The 20288-nt window shown below is 40.4% G+C and overlaps 1 protein-coding gene across 7 annotated transcripts in view; it reads left to right on the top strand.

The window, feature by feature from the left end:
- The window catches only part of dnah9l (dynein, axonemal, heavy polypeptide 9 like), a 38514-nt gene that overhangs the window by 16565 nt on the left and 1661 nt on the right, over window positions 1–20288 (top strand). For 4 of the 7 annotated variants that reach the window (XM_042429895.1, XM_042429896.1, XM_042429893.1 and 1 more), the window contains exons 34-86: window positions 82–238; window positions 372–517; window positions 642–758; window positions 854–992; window positions 1521–1613; window positions 1799–1993; window positions 2320–2397; window positions 2778–2910; window positions 3274–3401; window positions 3662–3810; window positions 3902–4052; window positions 4359–4490; window positions 4623–4796; window positions 4921–5125; window positions 5632–5797; window positions 5951–6053; window positions 6417–6554; window positions 6754–6855; window positions 7163–7324; window positions 7574–7657; window positions 8084–8193; window positions 8349–8511; window positions 8666–8789; window positions 9364–9506; window positions 9666–9827; window positions 10074–10133; window positions 10226–10399; window positions 10513–10659; window positions 10900–11013; window positions 11252–11395; window positions 11942–12124; window positions 12273–12278; window positions 12455–12556; window positions 13079–13213; window positions 13447–13620; window positions 13839–13971; window positions 14096–14198; window positions 14377–14499; window positions 14604–14808; window positions 15097–15261; window positions 15428–15568; window positions 16044–16214; window positions 16291–16413; window positions 16532–16725; window positions 16987–17135; window positions 17500–17627; window positions 17960–18097; window positions 18288–18377; window positions 18451–18642; window positions 18815–18934; window positions 19306–19365; window positions 19527–19709; window positions 19963–20145. In XM_042429895.1, the coding sequence (XP_042285829.1) occupies window positions 82–238; window positions 372–517; window positions 642–758; window positions 854–992; window positions 1521–1613; window positions 1799–1993; window positions 2320–2397; window positions 2778–2910; window positions 3274–3401; window positions 3662–3810; window positions 3902–4052; window positions 4359–4490; window positions 4623–4796; window positions 4921–5125; window positions 5632–5797; window positions 5951–6053; window positions 6417–6554; window positions 6754–6855; window positions 7163–7324; window positions 7574–7657; window positions 8084–8193; window positions 8349–8511; window positions 8666–8789; window positions 9364–9506; window positions 9666–9827; window positions 10074–10133; window positions 10226–10399; window positions 10513–10659; window positions 10900–11013; window positions 11252–11395; window positions 11942–12124; window positions 12273–12278; window positions 12455–12556; window positions 13079–13213; window positions 13447–13620; window positions 13839–13971; window positions 14096–14198; window positions 14377–14499; window positions 14604–14808; window positions 15097–15261; window positions 15428–15568; window positions 16044–16214; window positions 16291–16413; window positions 16532–16725; window positions 16987–17135; window positions 17500–17627; window positions 17960–18097; window positions 18288–18377; window positions 18451–18642; window positions 18815–18934; window positions 19306–19365; window positions 19527–19709; window positions 19963–20145 (7294 nt within the window). Of the gene's footprint in view, window positions 1–81; window positions 239–371; window positions 518–641; window positions 759–853; window positions 993–1520; window positions 1614–1798; window positions 1994–2319; window positions 2398–2777; window positions 2911–3273; window positions 3402–3661; window positions 3811–3901; window positions 4053–4358; window positions 4491–4622; window positions 4797–4920; window positions 5126–5631; window positions 5798–5950; window positions 6054–6416; window positions 6555–6753; window positions 6856–7162; window positions 7325–7573; window positions 7658–8083; window positions 8194–8348; window positions 8512–8665; window positions 8790–9363; window positions 9507–9665; window positions 9828–10073; window positions 10134–10225; window positions 10400–10512; window positions 10660–10899; window positions 11014–11251; window positions 11396–11941; window positions 12125–12230; window positions 12279–12454; window positions 12557–13078; window positions 13214–13446; window positions 13621–13838; window positions 13972–14095; window positions 14199–14376; window positions 14500–14603; window positions 14809–15096; window positions 15262–15427; window positions 15569–16043; window positions 16215–16290; window positions 16414–16531; window positions 16726–16986; window positions 17136–17499; window positions 17628–17959; window positions 18098–18287; window positions 18378–18450; window positions 18643–18814; window positions 18935–19305; window positions 19366–19526; window positions 19710–19962; window positions 20146–20288 lie in introns of those variants that run through there. The other 3 variants (XM_042429898.1, XM_042429899.1, XM_042429900.1) reach the window with 3 other exon arrangements.

The following is a 20288-nucleotide window of genomic DNA, read 5'->3' as shown; positions in this document are numbered from 1 at the left end:
CTGGTCCATCCTGGTGAATCCAAATAATTATTATGATGTTGGTTACTCATGTTTTTTATATCGCAACCCTCCTTCTGTCAGGTGTTACATAACCCTGACCCAGTCCCTCCATCTGACTATGAGTGGTGCCCCGTCAGGCCCAGCTGGTACCGGTAAGACAGAGACTACAAAGGACCTGGGACGCTCCCTGGGCATCATGGTATACGTGTTCAACTGCTCAGAACAGATGGACTACAAGGTAGCACAGACTGTACAGATATTTTCTCCATTGTCTCTATTTATATCATATTTACACTATTATTGTCATTATTGTTTTCATTCGCCATCCTTTCTGCTTTTCAACCTTCACTCTGTCTCTCACACTCCTCCAGTCTATAGGTAACATTTATAAGGGTCTGGCTCAAACAGGAGTGTGGGGCTGCTTTGATGAGTTCAACAGGATCTCAGTGGAGGTGCTGTCTGTGGTAGCTGTGCAGGTCAAGACTATACAGGATGCTGTACGCAACAAAAAACAGAGGTAGATGTTGAAATAATGACATGCATTATAAACTATTCCTATAATTATTCATCCTGCTGTCTGCTAATCTAGATGTCTCTACACATCAATTTAGCAATTTGTAATTAGTAATATTTGTACGTAGGTTCCATTTCCTGGGAGAGGAGATTGAGCTGAAGCCAACCGTAGGAATCTTCATCACGCTGAACCCAGGTTATGCTGGCAGGGCTGAGCTCCCAGAAAACCTCAAGGCTCTATTCAGGTCTGATATAAACAGTGAGAAAGAAAAATTTTTAAGTGCAAGACATAACTAATGTCAAAGGTGACTGATTAATAGCCAGTTTGCGAACTGTTCAGGCCCTGTGCCATGGTGATCCCAGACTTTGAACTGATCTGTGAGATCATGCTGGTGGCAGAAGGCTTCATAGATGCTCGTCTGCTGGCACGAAAGTTCATCAGCCTCTACACTCTATGTAAAGAGCTGCTGTCCAAACAGGTACATAAAATCAGTTTCTGTTTGTCAAAGACATAGAATAGACTGTAACTATCCTTTGTTATCCTTTTTCAGGATGAGCACATACTATTTAGAAATAAGGTTGAATGTTTTTTAATCTGTCACTTCATTGGTTTTGAACATCTTGCCAAAGGACTGCAGCTGAGAATGCATACAAAAATATTGATGAATGTGTGTTGTCTTTATAAAGGAAATTTACATCTACAGTATGCAACATCTACATATACAGCAATTAAATCAACTTTTTCATATTCTGCTATAATTGAGTATTTTGTGTATAGCATGGTGAATAGATATGAACAAAAATAGCGGGTGCTCTCATCATTCTTCTTCATACAGTATAATTGCTCTTTGCGCTGATCTTCATGATTGCACATTTAATCTAGGGCTCCTAGAATCATATTAAGTGTCCTCTATTGAAATACATGAAAAAAACACTTGAATGTAAAATGTTGTATATTAGTGTCCTTGTGTCACGGCTTATATAAATTCATTCACTTTTTCTGTCAGGATCATTATGATTGGGGTTTAAGGGCCATCAAATCAGTTCTGGTTGTGGCTGGATCGCTAAAGAGAGAGGACCGCAGCAGACCTGAGGAACAGGTACATGTCAGTCTGTTGTCATTGATGGATGCTGTTATTCACACTGAAAAAAAAATGTAATGTGAAAATAGTTAAGGTGGTTTTATCTGTAACAAGTCTGCAATAGAATTATTTTTCCTTTTAAGGTTTCACATTTATAATTGCATATATGTGTTAAGACAACCAAACTGTAATTTTCTACTCAGGTGCTGATGCGGGCACTGAGGGACTTTAACCTGCCTAAAATAGTGACCAGTGATGTGCCCATATTCCTCGGGCTTATCAGTGACCTGTTTCCTCAGTTGGATGTGCCCAGAAAGAGAGACCCTGAGCTGGAAAACGCTGTCCGTCAGTCGGTCAGTGAGCTGCGCCTACAGCCTGAGGAAAACTTCATACTTAAGGTGCATAAGTTTAACATCATGTTGAGCTGAAAGCCTTTCTGTGGAAAAATAAAATGTTCTGTTTCAGTGGCATAATCACAATGATTTTTGAGGACTGCAGGCCACTGTATAGATATAAAGTGCACATCACAATCATGCTACAGCAGGGAAATAATGTTATGAGCTAGTTAGTTTTGATGCAGGAGAATATACAGAACATAAAATCATTTGGAAGACAAATAAAAACCTTCATGTAAATCTGTGTTTTTTGTTAGAAATATATACATATATGTATATATATATATATATATATGACTTCATGGAAATCCATGTTTTTGTGTCTACAGGTGACTCAGCTGGAGGAGCTTCTGGCTGTCAGACACTCTGTGTTTGTAGTAGGCGGACCAGGAACTGGAAAGAGCCAGGTTGAGTAGAATATAACTATGCTATCAATAAAATCATATTCAAGAAAGTATTTTCCCGTTTATTTTGAAAGCCACATAAGATAAGGATCAGCGTATATACCTAAAACACAAACATATTTCTGTTGTAACTGTAATGTATGTCTCTTTGTGCTTCTCAACCTGTTTAAAGTTTTTTGATTCTAGATTCATTATTTATTAAAACATAAAGGATGTGCCAAACAAATCCCGTGTCTCAACAGTCCTGGGCTGAGAGTTAACTGCTGCTGGGAAGTCAAAGTCACCCACAGCTAAAGTCAAGAAAGAATTTCTCATATCTATGGACTATCTTCAGTTATAATAATTTGTTTTTGTGTCATACATTTCTAATATTTCTTCATCAGATCTTGAAGACCCTCCATAGAACCTATGCCAACATGAAGATGAAGACAGCATGGAACGATATCAACCCTAAAGCTGTGACCACAGATGAGTTGTTTGGATATCTGCACCCTGCTACCAGAGAGTGGAAGGATGGTGAGGGATTTGAGAGGATTTTGATTTAATGAGCAACAAATGATGATCAAGGGAGCCAGTGTTGTCTCCAGATTTTGGGTCGCAGTGAAGGCGGGAGTTATTTTGGTGCCAGGACCATGATTTATTCCCATTCTTTCCTCTTCTCAGAATTAATTAGAATTTGTTAACATACATTTTGTTGATCACAGTTAGCCCTTGTTTGAATAGTTTTTATATGGAATAGTGTTATATGCATGAACAACATTAACCCCCACATGACAAAATTATGTTATTTGACATTTTTGCTCTAATGATGATGCCAATCTAAAAAAAAAAAAACAATTTAAATATACCACATACAGTACTGTATCTTTTACTCTTTAGGTCTGTTCTCCTCTACCATGAGAGAGCTGACCTCAGTGAGCCATGACGGACCCAAATGGATTGTTCTGGATGGGGATATTGACCCTATGTGGATCGAGTCCCTCAACACCGTTATGGATGATAACAAGGTCAGATGAAAGGATGAATGAATGATGGAAGGATATGATAATGTGCTATGTTTCCATTTTGCCCGTTCTGTTAATACATTATTTGTTCTTCTTCTTTCTCTAACACTCTGTCGTTCATCCGAGGGTTTAAATAAGGCCAACTGACCCAAACACCAAGCAAAAATTTGACTATTCAGCCACCTTGTGTTTTACAGCTTCAGTCTATATTTAAATCAATACTTAAGTGCAGGAAAACCTGAATATCCCTTTTATTTGTCAAGGTGCTGACTCTTGCCAGTAATGAGAGGATCAGTTTGTCCTCTTCCATGCGTCTACTCTTTGAGATCTCTCATCTGAGGGCTGCTACTCCGGCCACTGTCTCCAGAGCGGGAATACTGTATGTGAACCCACAGGACCTTGGCTGGAGCTCGTAAGACACAAACACACACAATGTTTTTCATTTGTATTTCACATTTCTCTGTGTTGCTTGGTCAGCAGCTCTTTCTGTACTGCATTCTCAGTTATGTGACAAGCTGGATAGACACTCGACAGGCTCAATCAGAGCGAGCCAACCTCACCATTCTGTTTGATAAGTACGTTCCCTACTGTCTGGAGCAAGTTCGCTGCAACCTGAAAACCATCACACCCATACCAGAAAACAGCATGGTGCAGGTGAGGACATGCACACAGTGCTAATTTAGTATATCAACTCTAGGCCAAAAAGTCTTCATTTAAATTCACATCAATTAAACATTAGACATATATTTGACATATACACTATTATATTAATGATTATTTATAGATTAGTTATAAATCATCTGTCAGCAGTTTGATTGTATAAATCTGTCATTTCAGTGTTGTTTTTTGTGTTATTAGCATTTGTGTTCTGTTCTTGTATGTCATCAATGTGTATGGAGCAATGTGTTTCTGTGTGGTGTCTAATCAGAGATTGCATTTTTATATGTTTTTTCCAATCAGACACTGTGTTCCCTGTTGGACTGCTTGCTGACGGAGGACAACACTCCCCCTGACTCTCCCCGAGAGCTTTACGAGATCTACTTTGTCTTCGCCTGCGTCTGGGCCTTTGGAGGGGCTCTCTTCCAGGATCATGTGTGTGGTGACACACAGTTTGCTAGAAGAGCTAACTCCTTTCCATTGCTAGTATTTAACATAGCAGATAATCAGATAATTCATATTGTTATATCTTATTATGATATTATGTTTTCCCGACATCCACTTTAGTTGAATGACCACCGTGCCGAATTCAGCCGCTGGTGGTCTAAAGAGATGAGAGCGGTGAAGTTCCCTTCCCAGGGCACCGTCTTTGATTATTTCATAGACTCTGAGACCAAGAAGTTTACTCCCTGGAGCGAGAAGATGTTGCCATTCGAGCTGGAGCCTGATGTCCCATTGCAGGTGTTTACTAATTATGCATTTGATTGTGTACAAGGAACACAATTACAAGACATTGTGTTCACACACATTTTTGACCTCATTTTGGACAAGATCTGTCAGTCAGGTCATGTGATGTCTCTTTCAGACAGTGTTGGTCCACACCCCAGAAACCATCTGCCTGACCTACTTCATGGACCTGCTGCTCCAGAGAGGCAAACCTATCATGTTAGTGGGCAATGCAGGAGTGGGAAAGACCATCCTGGTGTCTGATAAAGTCGCCAAGCTGAAGGAGGACTACATGGTGGCTAAAGTGCCCTTCAACTACTACACCACCTCAGCAATGCTGCAGCGTAAGATTAGCAGATGAGCACAAATATTTTTGGGAGGTCTGAGCTTACAAATAATTAAATAAAGATATTATTTATTACTACCTACACAGTCTCATGGCACAGCAGGATATAGAAGTGCCAACTAAGTTAACAAGTATTTTAAAATGTACTGTAAAAATTAAAATACCACATGTAATACGTGTTTAATTAATTTAAGAGAGAATGTTCTCAATTACAGGTCTTTCTTTATCACTATTAAATATTTTGTTTGTTAAATAAGAGACATGTTCTGTAGAAAAGTGCTGTTAAATGTCATGTGTGTGACAGAAAGGAATTATTGTAGTAGTTTGACTTTAATTCTAATGTTTGAAATGTCCAAGGTACCATGGTGATTGTGCCATGACCTCCTGGTTGTGACCTCCTGAGGAAGGTCATGGTGTTTTGTTTAAGTAGGGCACTGTCGCTCTTTTTTCAGATGTTTCCCTTGTCATTTTCATGAACTGTCTTGTGCAATATGTGGACCTCAGGTGTCCTGGAGAAACCCCTGGAGAAGAAAGCCGGTCGCAAATTTGCTCCTCCTACTGCCAAGAGACTTATCTACTTTATAGATGACCTCAACATGCCTGAGGTGGATGTGTATGGGACCGTCCAGCCACACACACTGATACGTCAGCACCTCGACTATAACCACTGGTAAGACAAACAATTATGGACACACACAAATTCAAAGCCCTCCCATTTATAAAATGTACATTTGCATCCACATTCAGTATGTGAATACTGATTACAGATTGCTGAATTGATGACTTACTATATGTTGAATCAAAATAAACTGAATCTTTGTAGGTATGACAGACAACGATTGGTATTAAAGGAGATACATAACTGCCAGTATATCACCTGTATGAACCCAACAGCTGGAAGCTTCTCAATAAACCCAAGACTACAGGTACAGACCACACATATATACATACTGTATATGCAAAGATACCCATTATCAACATTGCTATTTCTATTACAACCACTATCATCATAATCCAAACTTGATTAGCATGTAAAACAATGTTAGAAAGTAATTGATCATGATGCAGATTAAATCAATAGTAAATACAAGAAGCAATTTAAGCACAAACATAATGAAGTAGAAAACAAAACTTGAATTTCCTTAAAAAAATAATAACCAATGAATACATGAAATCAGCTAATTTAAAAGTCAAATTTAAGAGGCAGTTTTACAAGTAATGTTGGTTTTGAGTCGAAGTTCTGAATCCTGATGGTAAAAAATTCTCACAAATCTCTGTTTCCCCTCCAGAGGCATTTCTCAGTATTTGCAGTACATTTCCCCAGTGCTGACGCATTAGCCACCATCTTCTCCAGCATCCTGTCAGCTCACTTCCTTCAGGGAGGATTCAGTTACGGCGTCTCTCGCTCAGTTGGAACTCTCATACAGGTACATCTACAGCATTATTGCAACATTTGTCTCAATTAAAACCCAATTTCACTCTCTGCTTCAATCCATGCAAAGAGTGAAGAGTGAATTTATCAACCACTTTATCTATGACAACGCCCATCTGTTTGTCTGTTCCAATATATATATATATCTCTAACCGTTTCTACCTCGATCCATCTTTTTGGTTCTGCTCATTCAGGCAGCAATCTGTCTGCACCAGAAAATCAGCCAGAACTTCCTCCCTACAGCAATACGCTTCCACTACATCTTCAACCTGCGAGACCTCTCCAATATCTTCCAGGTAACACACATAGTCATTCAGAAAAAAACCCTGAATATTAAGACAATTGAAGGCCGTCTCCTTAGACATGTACTTGTTTGATTTTTACTTCTCTGATTGAGATTTACAGTATAACAGCAGTACACCTATATTTTTAGAGTGGAAGTTATTACTTAATAGTATCAACCTCAGTTGTCAAACTATTTAAATCCAATCCTGCTGGAGAGAAACCTGTTTTGTGGGGATGATGAGGTCACAAATAAACTGGTACTTTAATGTAAAGTGTCAGTAACTGTACAGTATCAACTCCATGTATGTTGGTGCGTAGGGCATCCTGTTTGCCCTGCCAGAGTCTATCCGTTATCCCATGGACCTTGTTCACCTGTGGCTCCATGAGAGCTCCAGGGTCTACTCTGACAAACTGATGGAGGAGAAAGATGTGGAACTATTCAACAAAATCCTGCTTGACACTGGCAAGAGATATTTTGAGGTAAGAAACAAGGACCATAACGTCTAAAAACATCTAAAGTTCATATCAACCTACAGATGTCCTCATTAAAGTCAGAACAGCAACACCTTTTAAACTAAGAATGCGAAAAACATCAATGACCTTTCTAAGGAATCTATGGAGCTTTATATAAAATATAATGCTCCATATCTAACCAGTGAAGGTCAGTTTAATTGTGGCATTGAGGTATTTTTCTGCTTTTTCCATATTTCTGTTTCTTCCACATTTCAGGGAATAGATGAATCCATCTTCATTCACCAGCCACTGGTGTATTGTCACTTTGCTCAGGGAGTGGGAGAGCCTCGCTATCACCAGGTACACGTTTATACACACACACGTGCCATTCACAGCTATTCAGGTCTGGACTCCATGTTGATCCTTTCAAGCATCCATTTATTCTTTATTAACCGTGGTATTAAAAATTGTTGAGTTTAATTGTTTTTGACTTTAATCAATTTAGTATGTGGATTATCTGGAGCTCTCATTGTGAAAGACCTTATGGCACAAATTCTGCTGTCATGTCTGATCTGTCAGGGAATAAATTAGGATAAATGCACTGTCATTAGCAAACTAATTACCATTCTTTTCTAGACGGGGGTTTGAATTCAAAGTTAATTGACTGAACTCTTGATAAGAACTTAATTTCATTAGAGTATCTGGGAGTTATCACATAGTGACTTGGACACTGCTGCCCTCGAACAATGGAGCCAAGTTCATTTGTTTATTTGCCTGTCTTGTCAGGCTTCGGACTGGGAGAAACTCCAGAAGACATTGGCTGATGCTCTGGAGCATTATAATGAGCTGCACGCTGTCATGGACCTGGTACTGTTTGAAGAAGCTATCCAGCATGTGTAAGACACACACACACACACACACACACACACACATGCAAACTACAGTCAAAACACATGCCATCTGCTTATATGCACAAGGGAGGATTTACACAGATGAGTGCATATGTAAACCACAGTATATACACACTATTATTTGTGATGTTTGTTTTCAGATGTCGTATCAGCCGCATCCTGGAAGCACCCTATGGTAACGCGCTGCTGGTGGGTGTCGGGGGCAGTGGGAAGCAGAGTCTGTGTCGGCTGGCTGCCTTCCTCAGCATGCTGGAAGTTTTCCAGATCACGCTGCGTAAAGGCTATGGCATCAATGACCTTAAGGTAACACAAAGGCACAATATGTACTAAATGTTATTTATTAAAACCTATAATATTGTTCTTTTCTCTGCTTTCCAACCTCCATTTAAAATCTCTCCCTGTTTTAATGTTTTTTAAAAATATTTTTCTATTCTTTTCTGCATCCCCTCATCTCCAGAGTGACATAGCAGCATTGTATATAAAGGTGGGAGTGAAGAACATTGGCACAGTGTTCCTTCATACGGATGCCCAGATTCCAGATGAACGGTTCCTGGTGCTCATCAACGATATGCTGGCTTCAGGTTTGGTTCCACTGTTTGACCGAGGATGATTGTCTTTGATTGGTTCTCTTTTGAAGAGCAAAGTGCTTCTGCTTTAGTGTGTGCAAAGGTACCATTGACAGATCTAGAGGATGAGCTTACTTTCTTCTTGGGAATATCAAAGACCTGAATTTACAGTGTCAAAAACCTTCAAAGCATGAATTCATAAAGTCTACAGAGGGGACATTTCATCACCCAAATTTAATTCCTCAGGAGAGTTTTTGAAATGAAGAAAAGAGAGGACACATCGCACAAAGGTTGGATAAATGTAAGATTGACTGGATAAACCACAGACCAAGCTAAGATCTAAGAGTTACATTTTTCATTAATGAGATGGTGCATGAATGATTTTGATTCAGTCCAGGTTACACTGGCTGGTAGAAGCACTTTATAGGATGGCAAGAAAATACACTAGAATGTGTTTTGTCTGACCATAGCTAGCATACAGTAAACTAATGAGCAACAGATCTCCACTGAACACTGCTGAATTCTTCATTCACATTATATTATTAAGAACAAATAAACACTCTAACCGAGCATTGTTTGTGTTATTTAGGGGATATTCCTGACCTGTTTAGCGATGAAGAAGTTGATATGATTGTGACATCAATCCGTATGGAGCTGAGAGGTTTAGGACTCATAGATACCAGAGACAACTGCTGGAGCTTTTTCATTGAGAGAATACGAAGACAGCTCAAGGTCTGAAACATTATTTATTTTTGTAATCAAAGTATTATATGACACCTGCTTCATTTAAACACATTGAACTACTCATTAATTCTAAAATATTGTCTTTCTTTACCGCTCTTCATCAGTCTCTCTCCATGTCCTGCCACCACCTTCTCTCTCTCTCTTTAGGTGGTCTTGTGTTTCTCCCCAGTCGGATTCACGTTGCGGACACGTGCACGGAAGTTTCCAGCTTTGGTGAATTGTACAGCCATAGACTGGTTCCACCCCTGGCCTCAGCTCGCCTTGCAGTCTGTCAGCTCTACTTTCATTGAGAAGATACCTGGACTGGAGGTGACAACAAATTCACTTCCTTTTATAGACATTGTCTAAGAATAGAAAATGGTTTCTTACACTCAGTAGATACAAAACACTGCAGGTGGTATGCCAGTCATATCCATAAATATGAAGCAAAGTAAATATTTGTATGGCAGTAGTGAAATATTTTTAAAGGTGTGTGTTATTTGGTCTATTAAGAGAATATGCTGCTTATCAATGTAATAATTGTCTTAATTTCCTGTGTCAATTTATTCTCTGCAGCCAAATGTGAGGGCATCTATCGGTGAGTTCATCTCCTACGCCCATACCAGTGTCAATGAGGTAAGAGTTATTGCAAAACACCATATGTGATAACCACTCCTGACACCTTCTCTAACATAATTTCTTCGGTCTTCTTTAATTACCCCTCACAGGTGAGTGTCAAGTACCAGCAGAATGAAAAGCACTTCAACTACACCACCCCAAAGAGTTTCCTGGAGTTTATGAAGCTGTACGGCAACCTGCTGGGGAAAAAACGCACAGAACTGACCCAGAAGATGGAGAGGTTAGAGAACGGCCTACAGAAACTACAAACCACTGCCTCACAGGTCTGATAACATACACTTCACTGCCTGAATGCATACCAGAAGTTTGTCATCTGTTTTATCAGTTTTCCTTTCCACTATACTCTCTCAGTCTTTGTTGTCCTCTTTTTCTACAGGTGGAGGATCTGAAAGCTAAGCTAGCAGTGCAAGAAGTGGAGCTGTGGCAGAGGAACACAGACATAGAGGCTCTCATAGCTAAAATAGGACAACAGACGGACAAGCTCAACCAAGAAAGGGCTGTGGCCGATGCTGAGGAACAAAGGGTAGGAGTGTGTGTGATGCTAAGGTTTCTCAAGCAGCAATAGAATAGACGTGACATCCTGAATCAGCACAGTTAACTGCATATTTTGAGTTTCATTTCATGCCAGTTATTCTGTGGGAGAGTCAACAGTGGGAAGAGAGAGGAGGGGTAATGACGTGCATCAGAAATCAGTCAGACTTGCTACAATCTGTTCAAAGTATAAAAATACAGTAAATTACATCTTTTTTTTTTGGTTGTGCAGGTGGCAGCGATCCAAGCTAAAGTAACCAAACAGCAGCAGGAGACTGAGGAGGATCTGGCCAAGGCTGAACCTGCCCTACAGGCAGCCAATGCAGCCCTTAACACACTAAACAGGGTAAAACACTTGCACACACAAAAATACAGAGACATCAATCCTGAAGTCATATATTTTATTTGTCATATTTTATTTCAACCGATTTACTGTGTGAGAGCCTGGTGCACTGTGCAAACATACAAAGAAAACCATGTTCCATGTTACAAGGTTGGCTTCATCCCAGCCCCCTAATGAAAATTTTATCTGCCTTTCTGTGTGTGTGTGTGTGTGTGTGTGTGTGTGTGTGTGTGTGTTGCAGTTGAACCTGACTGAGCTGAGGACATTCCCCAACCCTCCAGCTATTGTCACCAATGTCTCAGCAGCTGTTCTGGTGTTGCTGGCTCCCCAAGGCCGAATCCCCAAAGATCGCAGCTGGAAGGCTTCCAAGATGGTCATGAGCAAGGTGACATTTTACAGTGACATCTTATTATTTTCTCAGATTAATGGCTGGCTGACACAAAGCCAGAAAGTCCTTTGCAAATAAATTCAGTAAAGTGTTGAATTTAAAATAACTTCTTGCAGTTTTTTTGTCATCCCTCATCCCTTGTCTGAGCAGCCAACAGCACTGAAAACTGAATAATTTATATTGTTTTTGTAGATGTATATTGATTAGTTGTGTTAGTTTATCACTTTTATATTATCCTTTTGATTCTTTTCAGTCTGTGTTAAATGCTTTATTACCTCTGTGTTTTATGTTCTTCTGCTATCCTGGCCATGACACTTTCACACATGTAAAACAGATTTTTAATCTCAGCGAGGCACTTTGCTGGTTAAAGAAAATAATTACATTAGACCGAAGACTCTGTGTAGCTTAGTGCATTTTTATTTGATGCCGTCTCCCAAATCCTGCTCACGGTTTAAGATCCGAAAAGCCTGCAAAAGTATTATATATCGACATACAGCAGTAATGTGATGCCCTTTAATCTAATTCATGCAAATGCACGTCCAGGTGGATGACTTCCTGCAGGCTCTGGTGAACTTTGATAAAGAGCACATCCCCGAAGCCACAGTGAGATGCGTGAGAGACGAATACCTCAGTGACCCAGAGTTCAACCCCGAGTTTGTGCGACAGAAATCCTCAGCTGCTGCAGGGCTCTGTGCCTGGGTGATCAACATAGTTCGCTTCCACGAGGTGACTTCACACACATGTGCATCAACGTTCATATTTAGCGTCATCTGAGCTGAGACAGTGTGTGATGTTTTTCAGTGTACGGCACTGTTTTCTTGTTGTTTGATAGGTTATTTCCTTTTTTCCTCAACTCATGTGCTGCCTTGGATAGATTTTTGTAAGTACAACTCCTCTTTGCTGTTACAATTCACACCATTAAACTTGATAAACTAAACCCACATTCCTAAATCTAACAGATGGCATTTCTAGTGGATTCATCAGAGTAACAGATGGGTTTTGGCTCAACCTTGCTGTGTGTGTGGGTGTGCGTGTGTGTGTTTGTTTTGTCTCCAGGTATTGTGTGAGGTAGAGATGAAGAGGATGTGTCTGTCTCAGGCCAATGCTGATCTGGCCGAGGCCGCTGAGAAACTGGAGGCCATCAGGAAGAAACTTGCTGTGAGTCTGTTTACATATTTGGTCCTTTTTTTTTTTTCTTTGCGTCTTTCTCTCTTGTTTGTCTTTCTTTATTTGCATTTGAAAATATGTTTAGACTGCAGAGTGGAATATTTCTGTTGGACAAGAATTGTTTTTTTTGTTTATTTTCATTTGTCTTTGCTGTCTCTACATAGCTGAATTACTTGTGACTTTTATAGGCCAGCAGAGGATCCATAAACTCACACTCCTCTAGCAAATATTTCTCTACAGTTCTAATTGCTTTTGGTTGTATTTTATTTGCCAGGAGAACTTTTCATTTCATTTTCATTTTAATATATATTTTTTCATTTAATAGTAGGACATCCTCAATGTATTTTATACAAAGATTTATTTGCAGTTTTAAACTACAATTTTTGGTTTATTGCACTAATTTCCAAGACACCTGTAAGTTGTGCTTAGATCATTTCTACACGTTTCTAAAAGTTGTTGTATTTAGGCTTAAAAGTTATTATATTTCTGGCTGCTCCTCTGCCTCTCTTTCAGGAGCTGGACAGTAGCCTGGAAACTCTGACTGCAGCATTTGAGAGAGCCACGTCAGAGAAACTGCGTTTTCAGGAAGAAGTTAACCGCACCAACAAGACAATAGAACTAGCCAATCGGCTGGTCAAAGGGTTGGAGGTGGGCACAACAATCACCAATAAGGGATCAATTTGATTTGTTTTTCAGAAAGTAGATTTCAGACATTTTGTTGTAGAGTATGTTGTACACTGTATGTCTTCTTTTTATATATTACCTACAGTGGATTATATTGAAATAATTTGGGATGAGATGATGCCAATAAAATACCTGTTTTTAACTGCATATTTTTCTGTTGTTCTGTATGTGTATGTATTTGTATTTGCGTGCCTCAGAGTGAAAATGTGCGCTGGGCCCACTCAGTGGCTCAATACCATGAACAGGAGGAAACTCTTTGTGGGGACGTCCTTCTAACTGCAGCCTTCATCTCTTATGCGGGGTCATTCTCAAAGAAATACAGGAGAGAGCTGCTGGACAACCTCTGGATGCCGTTCCTGCGCAGCCAGAAGGTCACAATGTTAAAAACACCTAAATATTCTTACAGGATTATTCTACAATAAAACAAATGTTTCTAAATTTTGTGTCTGTTTGTAGATTTGTTGTGAGAATCTCCCATGCTCTCTCTCTATCCTTCCCTCAGCTGCCTTTCCTTCCAACAGTATATTATGTTCAGAATACCATAACATCTACTCATTTTGCTAATTTCTCCAAATCATCCCTCTATCAGATGCCCATACCTATGACAGAAGGCTTAGATCCAGTGTTGATGCTGACTGATGATGCTATGGTGGCCCAGTGGAACAACGAAGGCTTACCAGGAGACAAAATGTCCACTCAGAATGCAACCATCCTCACTAACTGTGAGCTTTAGATATACTACGTCACATCACCATGGTGACTTTGCAGAGGCAATACCAGCACAGTGTGAGGTTTGCTTTATGCTAATGGCATATCTCAATGTCTGGGTTGTGTGTATTGCTTCAGGTGAACGTTGGCCTCTTCTCATTGACCCTCAGCTGCAGGGTATCAAGTGGATCAAAAGTCGCTTTGGCAGCCGCCTCAAGGTTGTCAGTCTAGGTCAGAGAGGGTAAGTGTTTTCTCATTCTTGTGTCAACATCTTCAGGTGGTGATAAAGTCTTTCCATAGTGGAGCTGCTCAGGACCTGAAATGCCACTATTAATCTATCTGTAACATTCTGTATGAATGTGTGTTTTTTATTTTTTTTGTGAATGATAAAATTTTATAAATTTGACTTGTTGCTTCAGCTATGTAGATGTGATAGAACAAGCTGTTGTGGCGGGGGAAACTGTCCTCATTGAGAACCTTGAGGAGACCATTGACCCTGTTATTGACCCTCTACTGGGACGACACACCATCAAGAAGGGCAGGTAACGACACAGACAAGTGTGACCATGTGTGCACACAAAAGGTCTATTTTTCTTGGTTGTTTGCCGTTTTCTCATATTCTACACTCTGTCCCAAACTCTCACAGTTGTATAAAGGTCGGAGACAAGGAGTGTTTCTTCCACCCAGGCTTCAGACTGATCCTCCACACTAAGTTGGCAAATCCTCACTACAAGCCAGAGATTCAAGCCCAGACAACACTTATCAATTTTACTGTGACCAGGGATGGACTGGAGGACCAGCTCCTGGCCCAGGTGGTCAACCAGGAGAGACCCGACCTTGAGTACCTCAAGGTGGGGTAGATTAGTAATTGGATTCCCCTGACTCTACTTGGTATCAAAAGTTGGTGTTGGTCCACCTGTTTATCACTGTTTTACTAGTGTTCTCACTTTATACTTTAACCCAGTTTTTGTTCAGTTTAGACTGAGCTCTTTTTTTTTTAGAATCTATTTTATTCCCACAGTGCTGGTTGATCTTGATGTTTTTGCCCTCCTCTATTGACTCATACATTGTAAAATACTGTGATGTACAATAACATCGAAGCCTTAATGATACAGTATGTTTGTGTAAACTCCCTGCAGAGTGAACTGACCAAACAGCAGAACATGTTTAAGATTGAACTGAAGCTTCTGGAAGACGAGCTGCTGACAAGGCTATCTGCCGCAGAAAGTAACTTCCTGGGTGACAACGTGCTGGTGGAGAAGCTTGAAACCACCAAGCACACTGCTGCTGAGATAGAGATGAAGGTAACTGGGTGAATGTGTATCTGTTCTGTCATCTGTTTTACCTCTCTCACCCTCCAAAATCCCCACTCCATATTTCCTCCTGTGCTCTACTCCTTTATTTGTTCCATCTTATCTTTACATCTCCTCTCCTTCTGTCTTCTCTCTGCTTTCCATCACTCACTCTCAGGTCCTGGAAGCTAAAGTTAATGAGGTCAAGATAAACGAAGCCAGAGAACACTACCGTCCCGTCGCCGTCAGAGCGTCTCTGCTCTACTTTATCATGAATGATCTCAACAAGATCAACGCCATGTACCAGTTCAGCCTCAAGGTAACTAGATGGGAAATTGAAGAACACTGTAAACTGGAACAGATTCACAGTCTAAGATGTGACATGATGAATTAGAAACAAGCAGAAAAAAAAAATCATTAACTTATGTGTAAAATTTCCAAAGATTATTATACCAAGACTTGGGACACTTATGTAAAGGGAATTTTTAACCACATGGGAAATTATTAAAGTAAATGGAGCAATCAAGAGTAGTGCTTGTGTTTCAAAGTCAAGCCTTGATAATGTGTTATTAATATTATATTTACCTGAATATGGACATAATACACTGACTTATATTAATGCTCCTTTATCACAAGCTATTCTGTTATAGCTATAACAGTGCTATACAATGCTATAAAACATATCAAACACATCACTAATCTTCCATTGAATGTAATATCAATTAATACCCTTTATGCTATGCAGATAAGCAAACATTCATGCAATGATTTTCCATTCTCCCGTTCATTCTCAGGCCTTTAATGTGGTTTTCCACAAGGCGGTGGAGATGGCGGAGGCCTGCGAGGACGTGAAGAGCAGAGTGAACACGCTCATAGACTGTGTTACCTACTCCACCTTCAACTATATCAGCAGGGGATTATTTGAGAGAGACAAGCTCACCTTTACCGCACAGCTAGCCTTCCAGGTGTGTATGTGTGTGTGTGTGTGTGTGTGAAGGAGAGAGTGTATTTTGTCCCTAACAATGTTCTCCCTCTCCTCAGTTGCTCTTGATGAGTAAGGAGATAGATGTGCGAGAGCTAGACTTCCTGCTACGCTTTAACATTGACCACAGCTACGTCAGCCCCCTCGACTTTCTTTCCAACTCAGCGTGGAGTGCCATCAAGGTGCACATGGACACACACACATATACACACTCATGCACTTCCACTTGGGATTTTTTTTTCTCTGACAACAGTAAATGATACTGTCAATCACTGCATGCTGTGCCTTGTCTTTGCTCAGGTGATGAGTTTCACTGATGAGTTTCGTGGTCTGGACCGGGACATTGAAGGCTCTCCTAAACGCTGGAAGAAGATGGTAGAGTCAGAGTGTCCAGAGAAGGAGAAGTTTCCTCAGGAGTGGAAGGGGAAAAGCTCCCTGCAGAAACTGATCATGATGAGAGCTCTGAGACCTGACCGCATGACCTATGCTGTTAGGTAAGGAACTTTTTTCCTTATTGTGTTGCTTTTATGTATTAATTCTTCCCTAAATGTCTATTTTTACATCATTGTCTTCTGAAACAAATGCATGAAGTACTTGCAAAATTTGAAAGTAAAAAATCTGACTGAATAAGTCGCCCGTGCTTTTCTGATTTTCACTGCCTGGGTCGGACATTTAGGTCCTTTAGGTTCTCCAGTTTTCTATCACATTTTTGTAAACCCTGTTTGTTTCCTGCTCTGTTTGCTGGTGTACTTCAGGAACTTTGTGGAGGAGAAGCTTGGTGTAAAATATACAGAGGGCCGGAAGACAGAGTTTGCAAAGTCCTTCAGAGAAAGTGGTCCAGCCTCTCCTGTGTTCTTCATCCTGTCCCCTGGAGTGGACCCACTTAAAGATGTGGAATCACTAGGTACTGCACACAAACCACCTGCAAACACATACAAACTGCATGCAGATACTCAAATGTTTTTACTGTGTTTTCATATCAGTCATTACTCATGCAAAGGGATGTTTTTGTGTTATTGAAATGTCCCAGTGTATGATTTTAAAAAGTTGTCCCATTGCTACATAATGCAGACAATAGTACTGAATGCAGGACGAGCTTAGGGAAGATTTAAGGAGTGAGATATAATCAACTTTTTATATCAAGAAATATTAGAAGATATAAGCAGTTCTTAGTCAGAATACGATCCCATTAGTATTAGTTCAAGGTGAGTTTGTAGCCTGCATTGCAAATTAAAAAAGACAGAAAATCGAAACCTCTGTGTTCCCAGGAAGGAAGCTGGGTTTCACCATCGACTTTGGCAAGCTTCATAACGTGTCCCTGGGCCAGGGCCAGGAAGCTGTGGCTGAAGTTGCCATGGAAAAGGCTGCCAAGGAGGGACACTGGGTTATATTGCAGGTCTGGTTACATGAAAGATGGGTATACTCTGGATATTTAGATAGATAGAAAAAATGGTTTATAATAGGATCAAAACATTGGACTGAATGCTAATCCCTGCAATAGAAGATCTATTGCAGTTCACACAAGTAGTTATAATTTTAATCCATTTATAAACTAAATTTAAATATGAACGTTTGTCCAAGGAGATGTTTTATTGAAACTCTAAACACTCTGTTTATGTGCTTCAGTGTATGACCACTATATATCACTAACATTAAGTACCATATTTCACACTCATGTTCTGTACTATAATGGATCTTGTTTATGTGCTTCCATTCATCTCCCGTTAGAACATCCACCTGGTTGGTCGCTGGCTCGGTTCACTTGAAAAGCTCCTGGAGCGCTGCTGTGAAGGCAGTCATCCTGACTACAGAGTTTTTATGAGCGCTGAGCCGGCGCCAACACCTCAGGAACACATTATTCCACAGGTACATGCAGTACAGTAAGGTTATCACAGTGCATCATAGAATCAAACCCATATATATACATTTATATGTATATAAAGAAAGTAGGTCACCAGGTATCTTCCCTGTTGTAATGTTCACTAAAGTTCTTTAATTTGTTAAATAGTGGCAGTAAATACGATTTGAATCTTTTGATGTCACATGTTTTACTCAGGGCATTCTGGAAAATGCCATCAAGATCACCAATGAACCTCCTACAGGCATGCATGCCAATTTGCACGCTGCTCTGGATAACTTTGACCAGGTCAGTGTCTGCTTTGTACTGATAGTTCTATTTATTTATGCATGAATTAATTTATTTCTTGTTCCCTCTCTAGGACATCCTGGACACGTGTAGCCGTGAGCAGGAGTTTAAGACCATCCTGTTTTCTCTCTGTTACTTCCATGCTTGTGTGGCTCAGAGGAGGAAGTTCGGACCTCAGGGTTGGAACAGGAAGTATCCCTTCAACACCGGAGACCTGACCATATCAGTTAATGTCCTCTATAACTACCTGGAGGCTAATGCACAGGTGGGGTGTGTTGTTAGAGTTGTTGGTGGATGAGTTAGTGCATGACTGGGAGAGAGCCATGTGTGAGTGTGTGTCAGAGGTGACATACAGTCGTTAGCAGTGTGCCACAGCATGTTGATTAAGAGGATGAATGTAAATAACTGTGATTATTATAATGATTATGATGATGAAGGTGCCGTGGGAGGACTTGAGGTATCTGTTTGGGGAGATCATGTATGGAGGACACATCACTGATGACTGGGACAGAAGGCTCTGCAGAACATACCTGGAGGAATATATGCAGCCCAACCAGGTTTGTACATGTGTGTTCATGAGACAGAACAACAAAGAGAGAACATGTGAATGTAATTCTTTCCAGTTTGGTGAGTGTCTGTGCACACTCAGCACTCAGAGGACCAAGCATGAACTGGCTTCAGCTTACAGTATATGGTTGCCAGAGTGTTTTTGAGTGTGGGCTTGGGACATTTGGGTTTAGAATCAGTTCCAGTTAGCAGCAATTTGGCTAATTTTTGGCCAGAGACTGCCTATGCAAGCTTTAGTATACTGGCATGAGGGTCTGGCAACCAGTTGTGCCAGTCCCAGTCATTTTGGCCACATGGGTTGTAATAATCTAATATTTTGTACAGTGTTTGAAATCGAAAGCTACTTCTTTTTCCCCCACAGTTTGACCGGAAGCTTGCATTGGCTCCAGGATTTGTTGTTCCCTCCAACCTGGACTACCAGGTAACTAGAAATAGATCCTGTTTGAGGAAACATTTCATTGAAACAGGTGAATCTTCACAGTCAAACCAATGTTGAAGAACAATTAACTGGTGTACAGTTTTTATGAATAAATGAGAATAATTAATGGATATCATTAAGCATTTCTTTCCCCACATGTCCAGGGCTACCATGATTTTATAGATGAGATGCTGCCTCATGAGAGCCCAGTGCATTATGGGTTGCATCCCAATGCAGAAATAGAGTTTCTGACTGTGACGTCAGATAACCTTTTCCACACTCTGCTGGAGCTGCAGTCTCCTGATGCTGTGATGGGGGAGGGAGCCTCACAGACCCTGGAGGAGAAGGTAGCCACACCTACATGTTCAGTTATTTCTGACTTAAAAATGAACCTGGCATTAAGATACTGACCCACAAATTTACTCATACAAGCTCCTCTACCAATCAAATGTTTGAAATGTCTCTCACAATGGCAGCTGTTTTAAATGACTAATTTTTAGAGATTCTTAAACGGTAGAGAGGAGCTCATCACTAAATCTAATAACTGTAGGAAATGTCTTTCATATGCTTTTACTGATTACTGGATCCATCAACCCTCAGGTGAAAACTATTTTAGATGAGGTGCTGGAGAAGCTACCAGAGGAGTACAATATGGCCGACATCACATCCAAGACAGCTGAGCGGTCCCCGTACATCCTGGTCTGCTTCCAGGAGTGTGAGCGCATGAACACACTCATCTCTGAGATACGGCGCTCACTCAAGGAGCTTGACCTGGGACTCAAAGTATGCTTATACCTTTGTGTGTGTGTGTGTGTTTGCAGTGCAGCCCTCAACATCTCAACACTGTTTAATATACCTTGGTGTGACTACTGCACACAAATGAGACCATGGCTGTGAGACAATTGGCAACTTACTAGCCTCTATGT

This window comes from Thunnus maccoyii, chromosome 12, assembly GCF_910596095.1.
Source record: "Thunnus maccoyii chromosome 12, fThuMac1.1, whole genome shotgun sequence".
In the NCBI taxonomy this organism is placed as follows: Eukaryota; Metazoa; Chordata; class Actinopteri; order Scombriformes; family Scombridae; genus Thunnus; species Thunnus maccoyii.
This window is presented reverse-complemented; position numbering and strand designations above follow the sequence as displayed.